The 14,721-nt window shown below is 36.8% G+C and overlaps 1 protein-coding gene across 1 annotated transcript; it reads right to left on the bottom strand.

Moving 5' to 3' along the window:
* Positions 1 to 238: 238 nt before the first annotated feature.
* Positions 239 to 8,686, bottom strand: LOC120356354 (nuclear pore complex protein Nup107-like). Its single transcript, XM_039445277.1, has 4 exons — positions 8,583 to 8,686; positions 4,682 to 4,855; positions 2,069 to 2,296; positions 239 to 328 (listed from the first exon to the last, which is right to left on the bottom strand). Exons 1-4 carry the CDS (start codon positions 8,598 to 8,600, stop codon positions 239 to 241), a joined length of 510 nt encoding a protein of 169 aa, XP_039301211.1. The 5' UTR covers positions 8,601 to 8,686.
* Between the last annotated feature and the right edge of the window lie 6,035 nt (positions 8,687 to 14,721).

Raw genomic sequence — 14,721 nt, forward strand, 5'->3', positions numbered from 1 at the left:
CCAGAGCAGATCCTCCCAGCTGCCACTGCAGAAGTGCACAAGAGCAGGCAAGTGGCCGCACAGGGCGCCGGACACGGCACGTGTCACGCTCGTTGCACGAACGTCGTCCGCCAACCGCCACGCGCACAGCTTCCAGATGTCACTGACGCCCAGAAAACAATACATCAAATTAGATTAAATTGATATTATATGTAATAGTAAGAGTAGTATTTATAGAAAGTGTAGTAAGTTAGTTAGTTTAGTTAGAAGGAGTTACAATAGAACTTCTTGAAATTGTCACAAATCTGATTTCAGTGAACACCTGTTGCAGTAGACGTGCTTCGTCTTCCTGCAAACAAATTAAATTGAGTTAAATTAATAACCGTCATTCAATAGAAGGACTTGAAATTGTCACGAAGCTGATCTTGATGAATACCTGTGTTGCAGCTGACGCGCTTTGTATTATGACTGTTTTGACCAGGTGAGCACAGAATGAGAGATTACCAGCACCACATAGCTTCACAAAAAGAGCTACTAGAACTATCGGCTTGAGTTAACAGTGAAATTTGAAACATAAACACAGAATAGGTACAGAATGGAAACTGTCAATCAATCGCCTATCTAACCAATGTTTTTTACATGGCACAAATACTAGACACGTCACGTGACCTTAGGAAGTTCCAATCCTGGTCTTCTGATTGGCTTGCGGCAGTAAACGAGATCAATTGATTCGAACCTCCCATCAATACTATTACAATGCGGAGCTTCCTAACAAGATGGCGGATTTTTGTGCCAGGGTACTAGCCAAGTTTCCATACTGTATGTATACTGTGACATAAACGCCCTATATAATGGGATATCTTCTTATGCTATTTTTTCTCTATGGTTCAGCCTTCTATATTGGTTGAAAGATAAATGGTATAGGATATCTTCTAATGCTATATTTTCCTTATGATAGCAGCCTCCACACTCTCGCGTTCGTCGACACTCGTACGAACTCGGGGAAAGTGTAGCGCCGGCATTAAAGACTGACAATATTTGTAGTGACCAATCTTTCCCCTACGATAATAGCCTCCACACTCTCGCGTTCGTCGACAATCGTACGAACTCGGTGAAAGTGAAGCGCCGGCATTAAAGACTGACAATATTTGTAGTGACCAATCTTTCCCCTACGATAATAGCCTCCACACTCTCGCGTTCGTCGACAATCGTACGAACTCGGTGAAAGTGAAGCGCCGGCATTAAAGACTGACACTTAAAGCTGGGTTTTCATTTGTGCGTAAATGCCGTCGTCGACCACGACAGGGTGAAGATCTCAGATTGGGTAGATTTCAATTTGTCCACATAACCTAAAAGATTATATTCAATCATGTTTTAATGGGGCAGGTTGAGCTTATACTTTTTATATTTTTAAATGGCAATATGTTGATATTATTAGAAATGTTTAATTCTTTAATAATAGAGACAAATAATGAAAAGTTATTTGATCAGCTGTTTTAGCACACTTGAAATTTGGACAATATGAATGTCAACAATGCTTGCCGTCGTCGACTGCGGAAATTTATGCACAAACGAAAATGGACCTTTAGTCTGGTCCACACGCAACGATATATTGCACCAATCTGATCGGTACCGACCATATTTTAATTGGGAGCGTATGGACGGAAGATTGATGCGATTGAGCTAGATTGATCGCGATATATAAGGAGTTGAACGAAAACTTGATCAACCTGGCAACGATTGCACCAATCTGGCAAGATTGGAGCGACAGGTTGTAGCGTGTAGACAGTGCTTCGATCAAACTAAATTGCAATCCAGTAACCACTTACTTCTTGGTTTGAACTGTCTCTTTCTCCCTACTTTCGCCAAACAAATTACATAAAGGGACCACAACAGTATATCTCTTCCATGTTGATCAAAACTGGAAAAAGGAGAGAGGAAACACCAACAAATTGCGTAGGAAGTTGGGGCAAAAAATCGTCGCATGTGGATGGAACGTCGATGTACAATTTATTGCAACGATTATTGGTGCAATCAGATTGCTGCGATCATATCGTTGCGTGTGGACCAGGCTTTAGTAGTGACCTACCATATCGAGATCATGCAGCGGCCGATTCTGCCTGAGTTGTGCATCTGGCTCTAGACTGGCCACAATGTGACGACTGCTGGAGTAGGCAATGTTGTGCTCGCTTTGCAACTGATGCAGCGTGTTCTCCCAGGCCACCGTTTTGTCCATGAAGTGACCCAACCGAGGCGCTGCGCTGCTCTCCAGCTGGTCGGCCGCTATTTTCTCCAGCCAGTCCACTACTAGTTGACTCTGGAAATTACCACACATATTTCAAAATCAAATCAAATTACCACAAATATTTCAAAATCAAATCAAATTTTATTGCGTTGACTTGGAACATTTTTTAAAATAATTCAATACAGATTACAGTATGCGTTCCGTAACTTTGCCTCGATGACTTTGAAACGGTATATAGGCAAGGTATGGTTTGAGGGTTAGGCTAGTTTCACACACATTCGGTTCGGTTTGCTTTCTGTTCGTTTTCGGCCGATTGTGAAACGGTAATTCGGATTGAATTCGGTTCCGAATAGCAATCGCATAGCAACAAGCGTCCAAAATAATAATATTTTTTTAAATTAACATAATCAAAAAGAAACTATTCAAAAAGTTCACAATTTTTAATTAACTTGAGAATTTTGTAGTTCAAGAAATCACAACTTACTATTTGAACACCAGTTGTTATATTTCAATACCAGCATAAATTGTGAAAATCCAAACACAGCTGTGTTTGAGAAGAAAATACCTAGCATAATTAGAACCGTACGAATTAGAAGCTGATATGTATGAAAGTCTCATTCGTTTTCGGCAAAGAACAGAAAAGAAAACGAACCGAAAACAAACCGGATCGAATGAAACCGAATGTGTGTGAAACTATAGTGAGGTCCACGTTATAATGACAGTATTTGATCAACTTTGGTTTTGCTATCTTGTCTATCATTCGACAAAGCCGGTGGTACTATCCTTTTCTAGGTCCACAACGATGCCAATTATGTTTTTGACAGTGTAGAAATATAATTAATTAATGCAGAGAATCGGCATCGCTATTCTTCTATCTTTATCTACTGTCATTATAACGTGGACCTCACTATAGAATAAGAACAACCACAACATGATTCAGTATCAAACTAATATCATACAGTATCATCTCAACTTGATACACAACATCATGATTTGATACATTAGCTATCTGCTTTGTGGAATGATAGACAAGGATAGCAACACCAATGTTAACCAAATACTGTCATTATAACGTGGACCTCACTATAGAACAAGAGCAACCACAACATGATACAGTATCAAACAATATGATATAGTTTCATCTCAAATTGATACACAACACTATGATTTGATACATTCGCTATCTGCTTTGTGGAATGATAGACAAGGATAGCAACACCAATGTTAATCAGTACTTCCATTATAACGTGGATCTCACTATAGAATAAGAACACCACAACATGATACAGTATCAACACAATATGATACAGAATCATCCAACTTGATACACAACACTATGATTTGATACATTCGCTATCTGCTTTGTGGAATGATAGACTAGGATAGCAAACCATTGCTAATCAAACACTGCCATTATAACGTGGACCTCACTATAGCCTTAATATTCACGGCTTTGCAAAAACATCAAGCTCCAGAGATCCTAGACCCCTAGAGGAGGAAGCTCCCTACAGAGCTTCATTATGAAAGAAGTTCCCTACACACAGAGATTCTTCATAATGAAAGAGTTGCAACGTATCACCAACAATGAGAGATCATGTGAACGAATGTCAGCTTGTCAGCTGATAGGCTGGGTTGTGCTCACCGAAAAGCTGCTTGTGTATCTTTCGGTTGCAACATGTTGCTTTTGATAAGATACTAAAGAGCATCTGTTGCTTATGGAAAAATACATTGAATCTCCTTGTGTGTCTTTTCGGATACAACACGTTCATTATGAGAAGATACTGAAGAGCATCTGTTGCTTACGGAAAGATACATTGAAGATCTTGTGTATCTTTACGGATGCAACACGTTGCTTTTGAGAAGATACAAAAGAGCATTTGTTGCTTACGGAAAGATACATTTTCAAAAATGTCCGATGTTTTTGAACGGGTAGTATTGTAGTGTCTGGTGGCCCTCTGCCGATGGCAAAGCTACAGAGTGCTTATCATGCAGCATTTATTATTCCGAAAACATATTCTTCTCAATCAATGGCAATAATATCTATCAGTAAAGTGTTGAATAAAAAAAAAAAAGATATGTTAAATCAGTGTTTCAAAGATGAATGTAATGCGTTCATAGTTGTTGATTGTCAATAGATATGGTCCAGGAAATTTGCGATATACGATGAATCACACAGAATTCCATATTCTTTCCATCCTCCATTTTAGGATGAATATCAGCTAAGCTAAATTAAAAAAAATTGTAAAGTATTGTGTCATTCTTCAGTAATTAATGAATGCAATATGAACAACTCTCTTTCATGAGGTGAATATTTTTTCCACATTTTCCAGTTTCTCAATGATAGGAGACTAATATAGGTCTTCTAAAGAACTTCTACAGCTGGTACCAATCAACCAACTTTATATGCCAATCAATTTTATATATGTAGATACAGAAGATTTATAATAATTCTCACACCTCTTTGACATTGTTGTCGACGACATACAGACTGGACACTATCTCCTTCTCGCTCGAGTGCTTCACCGCCACCTCCATGGCGTCCTCTTTGTCCTTGGGCGGGTACAACCGGTTCTGGTACAGGCACAGCACCAGGTTCCACGAGTTCCGCTCGCTCTCAAGCCATGCTATGTCCTGTCCCACGAGGAAACATAGATTAAGTTTTAGATAAAACACGGAGAAAAAAACAGTGTCACACGTAAGGTGTATCAGCCGAAGACCATAGATACTACAATGAGATTTGCAACAACAGATGTTTATAGTGAGGTACATGTTATAATGGCAGTGTACGATTGACAATAATGTTGCTGTCCTTTTCTATCATACAACAAAACATAGCGCTATCTCTCTCTAGCTTTGCAATGTTGTCAGTTTGCCCGAATATTTATTTTTACTTTTGACAGTGACTGTAGGCTACAAAAGTAAACAAGTCATTATCAGTCGCCATTTTTTTTCTTCATCTATCGAAATACTTAAGTACACAAGTCGTATAATGATTTAAAATGCATTTCTGAAACAATTACATAATTTTTAGACATTACCGCAGGAGAAACACAAGTTAAAATACCTGAAATGACATTTTAAAAGTTGATAACTAACCATCCTAGACTTAATCCATGCTTCAGTTAGCCTAACGTATAGGTTAGACCTACTCGTACGGTATAAATATATTGAAGGTATTTCACAATTATTCCATTGAAATTACTTACTTTAAATAGGATTTCTATTTTTCTATTATTTTAAAAGAAATTGGAATAGAATACTACCAAATAACTTAATTTCTGTTGTTTTGAAATTCAAATTGTTGTATCAAAGCTTTTAAATTAGCCGCCATTTCAGGTTGTATAAAAAAATGTGATCTTAGTTATGAGAGAAATTTTCAAATCAAATTTAAAAATTGGAAAAAAAATTATTTGATTAATTTGACATTAAATTGAGATGTAATCAAGGAAATGATAATTATTATTAGATCAAATTTAATGGGATGAATTGAGTAACAACTGTATACATCAGTGACAAAATGGAGAGACTTGGCAACGTTTTTCTCCTATCTTTCTACACTGCCATTATAACGTGGACCTCACTTTATATAATTATAGTGAGGCCAACGTTATAATGGCAGTGGAGAAAGATAGCAGAGCAACGTTCCGAACCTCTGTCTTGTCAATGCCTTCTAAAGACGGTAGCTGATACTATATTTATATTATTAGCTGATAATATTTATGTAATATTAACAGTTAATTCTCGTTAAAATAATCAATTATATTTTATAAAGCAAGACATTATTTTCAATAGTTTCAAAATAAATTTACATAATTGAGATAAAATATTTTGTTAATTCTACATTGTTAAGAGACGATCTGGCAACAGAGCAAAGCGGAGAGAGATAGCGCTATCCGCTTTGTTGAATATAGACAAAGATAGCAATACAATTGCTAATCAAACACTGTCATTATAACGTGGACCTCACTATAGTAAAATTGTCTTATATCGACCATAGTTTTCGAGATGAATCGATTTTTGAAAAACGTCAATAACTAGAAAACTATTAGTCAAAATCTGATTCTAAAGACATTACAGTTGTGTTGTGTGTAATGTGTAACACAAACTGAAATTGTAAACCACTTTTATTATTATACTAGCAGGTAACCCGTGCTCCGCAAGAGTCTATTTTAGAACTTTACAAACTGAAAACTTGACTTAGGCTAAGGAAATCTTGAAGAATTAGAAATAGGCTTATAACCATCCTCGGTTAATTGAGAATCTTTATGCAAAATTTCAAGTAAATCAGTCCAGTAGTTCAGACGTGATGATGCTTCAAACATGATTTTCCTATACCGTACGTGTATAAGCCGGTTCTTTCCTTTAATATTGCCAAATTTCATTTATTGCCAAAAAGAAAACAAACAATAATTTACTCATACAATACATACACGAGCAAAAATAAAAATAAATTGTTCATAATACAATATAAACATACATGCATATACATGAGAGCAGAAAAAAAAATTATAAAATTTCTAGGCATCACCACAAAAAGAAAAATCTTTGTCTGCTGGTGAGATTTGCTTAAAAAATCCTTAAAATAACTTGCTTCAAACATGATTTCCTATACCGTAAGTGTATAAGCCAGTTCTTTCCTTTATTATTTCAACTAGAAATTGAAACGAAAAGCTTAGTATAGATATATAAAAACAGAACCTGTTTCGGGCTTCAAGTTGTAAACAAGCAGCTGAAGATGTGGCTGGTGAAACCATAAAACAAGGTTCTTTTTTATAGTATTATATCATAATAAAAGTGGTTGACGATTTCAATTTGTGTTTTCATTAATTCCAAGGATATGTTTGGAAAGAGTAAGAAATTTACCAAAGTATCATATAATTTGTTCTTTTGTTTGACGCTTTTCAACTTTAGAAATGTGCAAACTGTTTAAAAATTGGCTTTGAACTCGACAAATTAATGTACTTTTTCAACTTTGAGCTGAGTTAAAACTTTCAAGTCCTGTCTACCACTCAACCTCAAAATGAAATTATGTGAATATGGACATCAACACGTTGAAATTTGTTGAAAAAGTCCTAACTCTTCTCAGCTTGTCACTCACTAAAAAAATAATAATGATTGAAATAAGCCTTCAATTAATTGCACAATTTAAAATAAGTCAAGTTGAAAGGTCTACAAACTCGCGACTGGAGTCGTACGATTGAGTCGCGATAAAAATAAAAAAAATTAGTGTGAGTAGTGCCTTAATTCATTCCTTGAACCTAAGTATGACTGACTGGATCGCTTTGAGTCCTCACATATAATAGAAATGACAAATAATTTGATTTCATGGTATAAGATGTTGTGATATTTCTCCATAATTGAAAGAATTATTTATTATTATATTATTATTATATTATTATTATTATATTTTATTATGAATATCGGGGCACCGAGCTTCGCTCGTTATTTATTTATTGACTTTTGATAAACCGAACACAATTCTTCAAAATGATTGAGGAAAGACTACAGGCATAGCCCAAAACTGTTTCCTGGCCCCGAAATTTTGATTTATACACTATAAATAGCCCAGAAAGTAGGTTATGTTCCATACACTTGAATTCAAGTTCAATTTTCTGTTAAAACATTTGAAAACAAAAAAATTATAATTTAGATTATTTACAAACCAAATTGAATAACAAATTAACACTCAATAATCATTTAAAATTGTTAAATAATGATCACTTTTGAAAATTAGATATACTCTAGTTTAGGAGGATTATATGACGTCATGTCAACAAATCAGATTATGTTGATAAAGTCGTTAAATTTTCTAGCTAGATAAAATTTCTCGCTGATTGATTATGATTACACAGCTGGAAATAATCTGTCTCTCCCACACAGGCACGCATCTTCTGTTATCGAGAGACGACGAAATTATCATTGTTTTCCAAGGATGAATTATCCTTTTATGTCGTCAGCGATTTTCCCAAGGATGAGACCTAGTGCAATCGAATTTTTATATCATAAACCTACTATGTTCCAAAATTCATGTAAATCGTTAGAACCGTTTTCGAGATCCGTGAACATAAATAAAGATAACAAGGTTCATGGTAACACCTAAGTTATTGTTGATGGAACAGGGAATTCAATTCAAGATTGAATTTCCTGTCCCTTCAACAATAACAACAACATTAGTTCAGCTGAATATGTGGTAGGTGTTACCATGAAACCTTGTTCTGTAATGTGAATTAATTCTTGAACAAATATAGTGGTAATGACAACATCAACGTCTTATTCTTTCTTTCAGAAGTGACAAAGCCTATTGTAAACTGTTTACTTTATGACAAATGAAGTATTCTATTCTTAATTGAAAACTTACAGGATCGTTGGTGTTCATGGCGCCGTTCTTCAGACCAGCAAGTCTGAACAGTTCTGAACAAAGTCGGCAATCGTATCGAGCACTTGAACCGAAAGTCCCGGATTCCAGAAAAAAACGCACTTTAATAAAGTTCCTGTCAGCTGGTCACAACCTATCGGCCAAAAGTAGTCTGTTAAAAACAATCAGTACTTGGATCCTAATTGATTGTGAATCCATTTTATTCAGTGAAGAAATTCATTACTGCTGATCACAACACCATAGCAATTTAATTAACACGCGAGTAGTCGCGCCCGGGGCAAATTGCCGCACATTGTAATTTGGTATGTAGCTATTGGGAATTTTCGTTTTCCAAGGTGGCAGGTTCATGTAATTCCTCGCTGTGACTGTCCTCTAGACAATCTTGAACAGTTTGAGGATGACAGAATGAACGTTGACTAATTTCAATATATAGGTATTATCATAGAGAAACAATAATGTAAGTAGATATCCCACGGTATAGGGCGTTTAGGTTGCAACTTTTAAGGTTCGAACCCACTAGAACGTATCAGACACGGACCGTGTCAGACCATGCCAGGCACGTAAAATAAAACACTATGCCCACTACACCGGATCAACAGCGGTCTATGCCAGTACTACGCGTATGGTACGCGTATGATACGGGTATGATACGCGTATGATACGCGTATGATGCCCGGTCAGAAGTTGTTGGGAACGCGTCAGTTAGCAAGAGAAGTAGCGGTGAACTGGTTACCAACGCGGTGCATACGCGGTTACAACGGGGTTTGCAGGCGTCACGTGCCATGCAAGGACCGTTCCGTCACAGACAAAATATACTGGCCGACAAATGTTGACCTGGACGTGCATGGCACGCTCCGTGCTGGCCGGTGACGGAACGGTCTAATGGGTGCATTACATATCAAATGATGCAAAGAATATTTTTTGCATGTGTCGGTACGGGCACGGTCATGGTATGATACGTCTAGTGGGGTCGGACCTTTACTGTTAGCTCAAGCGATTACTGTTGATTATTGTCGAATTTTTCTGTTTTGTTGGGGTGAGAGTGTATGAACGGCACAATATGAGAGGACTACCAGTGTCACACAACTTCACAATAAAGAATTACATGAACTGTCGGTTGAGATAACAGTAAAAGTTGCGACATAAACGCCCTATACCATGGGATATCTACTTGAGCTATGTTTCTCGATGGTATTATCTTCCTATTTTATATTCCATCTTCTGATTAAACTGTCATATCTTTTATCTATTAGATGTCGAAGAATGTGTCAAATAAAGAAGTATATTCATTCCATTCATGAATTTTATTTTATCCCATAAAAATGATAAATTCTAACAATAAATTTACAGTATGTATTTTGTAATCTCCTCCATGTATATGTATTATATACTATTGAATAGTATATAATACATAAAACACGTTGAGAAAGATATGAATTAATAAATATTGAAAGAGCATTGTTAAAACCAACTGTTTATAGTAGGGAGCATAAGGGTGTGTGTGAGCAAAATGCGCACGCGCGACCACTGACGTTATGCAAGTCCGTGGGACTACTAGCGTGTTAATGTGATTTTTGTCTATTTAAAATACTACCACGTGCAGGAGACCACTAAATTACAGATTTTGATCTAATTCTGATTAATTGATCAAGTGCAGGAGATTATTTGATTTAATTGAAAATTTCCTTGATTCCAATGTAACTGATCTGTTTTATTACTTCCTTGCCCTACTACCATAGGAAGAAAGATGCTTTCCGAAAAAATTAAGGAACCCCAATTTGTAAATTCTATACGTTTCGAGGTCGCCTGAGTCCAAAAAAGTGGTTTTGGGTATTGGTCTGTGTGTGTGTGTGTGTGGTGTGTGTGTGTTGTGTGTGGGTGTGTTGTGGTGTGTGTGGTGGTGTTGTGTTGTGTGTGTGTGTGTGGGTGTTGTGGGTGTGGGTGTGTGTGTGTGTGTGTGTGGTGTGTGTGTGGTGTGTGTGTGTGTGTGTGTGTGTGTGTGTGAGGAGTATATGCGTCTGTGTACACGATATCCCATCTCCCAATTAACAGAATGACTTGAAATTTGGAACTTAAGGTCCTTACACTATAAGGATCCGACACGAACAATTTCGATCAAGTGTAATTCAAGATGGCGGCGAAAATGTTGTCAAAAACAGGGTTTTTCGCGATTCCTCGAAAACGGCTCCAACGATTTTGATCAATTCATACCTAGAAAAGTCATTGATAGCTCTATCTACTACCACAAGTCTCATATCTGTAAAAATTTCAGGAGCACTGCACCATCTATGCCAAAGTTTGATTTTAGATTCCCAATTATCAGGCTTTAGATACAATTTAAACAAAAAAATTACAGTATGTATTTTGTAATCTCCTCCATGTATATGTATTATATACTATTGAATAGTATATAATACATAAAACACGTTGAGAAAGATATGAATTAATAAATATTGAAAGAGCATTGTTAAAACCAACTGTTTATAGTAGGGAGCATAAGGGTGTGTGTGAGCAAAATGCGCACGCGCGACCACTGACGTTATGCAAGTCCGTGGGACTACTAGCGTGTTAATGTGATTTTTGTCTATTTTAAATAATACCCAAGTGCAGGAGACCACTAAATTATTTGATTTGATCTAATTCTGATTTAATTGATTCAAGTGCAGGAGATTATTTGATTTAATTGAAAATTTTCCTTGATTCCAATGTAACTGATCTGTTTTATTTATTATTGTGTTTGTAGTACCTGTGTAATTTATTGTATGCTTCTTCAATGTGAATTGTGACATGGCTACTAACTGACTGGCATGTAACTTCTATGTTCAACTGGCCCAATAAAAACTTGAAACTTGAGACATTTTAATGTACAAGGTTGGTTTCAAATTTATCCAGCAGTGTTATGGAAGGGAGAGTCATAGTTTGTCAAGATATCAGTTCATCAAGGTCCTACTTTGCCATTTCTTGAGATACTGGAACAAAAGGGAAGTTAAGCCACTCATATTGTCAAAATCAATCGAGACATTTTAATGTACAATACTGGTTTCAAATTTATCCAGCAGTGTTATGGAAGGGAGAGTCACAGTTCGTCAAGATATCAGTTCATCAAGGTCCTACTTTGACCATTTCTTGAGATACTGGAACAAATGGGAAGATAAACCACTCATTTCGTCAAAATCAATCGAGACATTTAAATGTAAAAGGTTGGTTTCAAATTTATCCAGCAGTGTTATGGAAGGGAGAGTCACAGTTCGTCGAGATATCAGTTCATCAAGGTCCTACTTTGACCATTTCTTGAGATACTGGTACAAAAGGGAAGATAAACCACTCATTTCGTCAAGTTCCACGGCATCAAGTTTTCGTTGCAGCCTGATACACAGTCAGCTACACCATTGTACACTATAGTGAGGTCCACGTTACAATGGCAGTGCAGGAAGATAGGAGAACAACGTTGCCGATTCTCTGCCTTGCCACTGCCTTCTATAGAGGATAGCTGATACCAGTATATCTGAAGAATGTCTTCTGCAATTGTCTTCTTCAAATAATATTCAATTTCATTATGAAATGTATTTTTTAATCATTGAAAAATAATTTTCTTTGCTGTAAAATATAATTGATTATTTTAAACAAGAATGAATAGTTGATATTTCATCAGATATACAGCGGTATCAGCTATCCTCTATACAGGGTGCGGCAGTCAATCCCGCATTTTTGAAATAGGTGTAAAAATAAACGGACGTAGATATAAAATTATATTCATAAAATATTTTTCTACATTAAAAAGCATTTGAGAAACATTGAAAATAATCACTGTTTGAAAATAACATCAGCAAGATGGCGGCCTTCCCGAGTACGGCATTCGCGCAGGCGATTTGCGAAGCTGTTCATAACATCACGAAGCATAGGCTGAGGAATTCTTAGGCTGAGAACTTTAGGTATTGGAGTGACCAGAACCCGCAACAATTACATCAAAAACCTCTCCATTCATCTAAGGTAAGTTTGGTCCTCATCGGGTATCATAGGCCCTTATTTTTTGAAAACGAAAGAGAGCGATCTATTACTGTGAATGCTGAGCGCTATTCAACAATGTTAAGGACATTCTTCATTCCTCAGCTTGGCAACTGAAGTGAATGAAGAAACCTTGTTTCAACAAGATGGAGCAACAAGTCACACAGCCCGCGTGCATGAATGTTCTTAACGAGTTTTTTCCAAACCGAGTGGTCCCCGCAATGGCCCGGTTCTGTGGCCGCCCCGTTCACCAGACCTCACTGCGTGTGATTTGTTCTTGTGGGGTTACCTAAAAAGTAAAGTACACGAAGAAGACCTCATACTGTTGGTGAACTGAAGGCAAGAATCCGGCTAGAAATTGAGAGAATTCCTCAGCCTATGCTTCGTGATGTTATGAACAGCTTCGCAAATCGCCTGCGCGAATGCCGTACTCGGGAAGGCCGCCATCTTGCTTATGTTATTTTCAAACAGTGATTATTTTCAATGTTTCTCAAATGCTTTTAATGTAGAAAAATATTTTATGAATATAATTTTGATATCTACGTCCGTTTATTTTTTACACCTATTTCAAAAATGCGGGATTGACTGCCGCACCCTGTATAGAGGATAGCTGATACCGCTGTATATCTGATGAAATATCAACTGCTCATTATTTAAAATAATCAATTATATTTTAACCGCAAAGAAAAAATATTTTCAATGATTAAAATACATTAAATTTTTCATATTGAGATTGAAATTATCTTATTCTTCTTCTTAGAAGTACAAACAATACAAAATATACGTATACAAACTTGAAGAAGGTTCCTCACACGACAAAGCCTGTGTGCGAGGAACGAGATTATTGTCTGGTGTGAAAATTGATATGAACATACCCTATTTAGACCATTTAAGACAAAATTGAGAAAAAAGTTTCAGGCGATGGCCTGTTTTTTATTTGTTGAATATTTATTTATTCAATGAAGCAAAAATACAAGATGAAAATAGGCTATTGCTTGTAAACATGTTCTGTGTGCATGGAATGTGGTAAATTGTCCGATTCACAATTTACCAGGTAAAAAGTTCCGCGTCCCAAGGGAAGAATTTTGACAGATTCAGTACCAGAAACCAGTTCCAGTTCCAAGTTCCTGCCCCACAGTCGAAGCCTGGTAAATTGTTAGAGTTCCAACTATCTGAGCTCTCATTGGTCGATTAAATTGTAGTCTGCTTGCTTCTCTACGCATGCGCTGATAGTTTGTTTGTTTACCATAGCAAGCCATAGAATACATAACCAACAAAATGATGTTGATAACCATTCGTTTAATGAGTTTTTCTCTATAGAAAATTTGAGAGTAATGGAATGAATAAATGCACACTTTTCTAGACAGTAAGTTTGTAAAACAGCCTTTCTCATCCACGCAAACGACACATTTTGGTGTAAATCAACTTCATAAATGCGCGCCAAAAGCTTGAACCAACGATTTTGAAATGGTGTTCCATGGGAACATTTTGCACTAGTCACGTGATGGAACAATTACGATTGGAACTAGAACAATTTACTGTACACAGAACGCACACAATAGTATTGTTTGCTTCATTCAATAAATAAAAAATAATCAAATATTCGAAAAATTAAAAAGAATGAAAGCCATGGATAAGGTGAGAGACAGAGTGGAGGCTGATCTGCAGGAGAGGGGTTGGTGACACGGGGAGGAGATGGACAGGATTTTGTGGAGGAGACGGCTGAAGGAGGGAAATGCCGACCCCATATGAATGGGGGGACATACACAACTAGCGCCCAGCGGTCAAATTGGAGTGATACATGGCTCCGATACACACGTACACTGTTTACGTCGTGACGTCATCACTCCTAGTCACATTATTTGTCTATCCGTCTCTCTCTCACTCTTTCTCTCTCTCTCTCTCTCTGGAAGTGATAACGGTATATAAACTTTCCGACAACCATCTGATTCAGACGACCATTCCTTCCTAATCGACTCCAAAAGTGTTCCATTGATTTATCTCGACTTGTGACAAATTTTGAAATCATGAATACATCGATTTTCCAGCTGTGACAGTATGTTGAAAAGGTTGACGACCGGGAATCCCCCGGTTTGTCAAAATCACACCACCCCAT

Source organism: Nilaparvata lugens, unplaced genomic scaffold (genome assembly GCF_014356525.2).
Source record: "Nilaparvata lugens isolate BPH unplaced genomic scaffold, ASM1435652v1 scaffold6544, whole genome shotgun sequence".
Classification (NCBI taxonomy): domain Eukaryota; kingdom Metazoa; phylum Arthropoda; class Insecta; order Hemiptera; family Delphacidae; genus Nilaparvata; species Nilaparvata lugens.

Bases quoted from the DNA above. Each gene is read 5' to 3' on its own strand.
- LOC120356354 (XM_039445277.1), bottom strand. The intron at 2,297-4,681 runs GTGTGAGAATTA...GGTAATTTCCAG, and splicing joins TCGACAACAATGTCAAAGAG to AGTCAACTAGTAGTGGACTG. The intron at 329-2,068 runs GTAGGTCACTAC...ATTTGTTTGCAG, and splicing joins CGCTGCATGATCTCGATATG to GAAGACGAAGCACGTCTACT.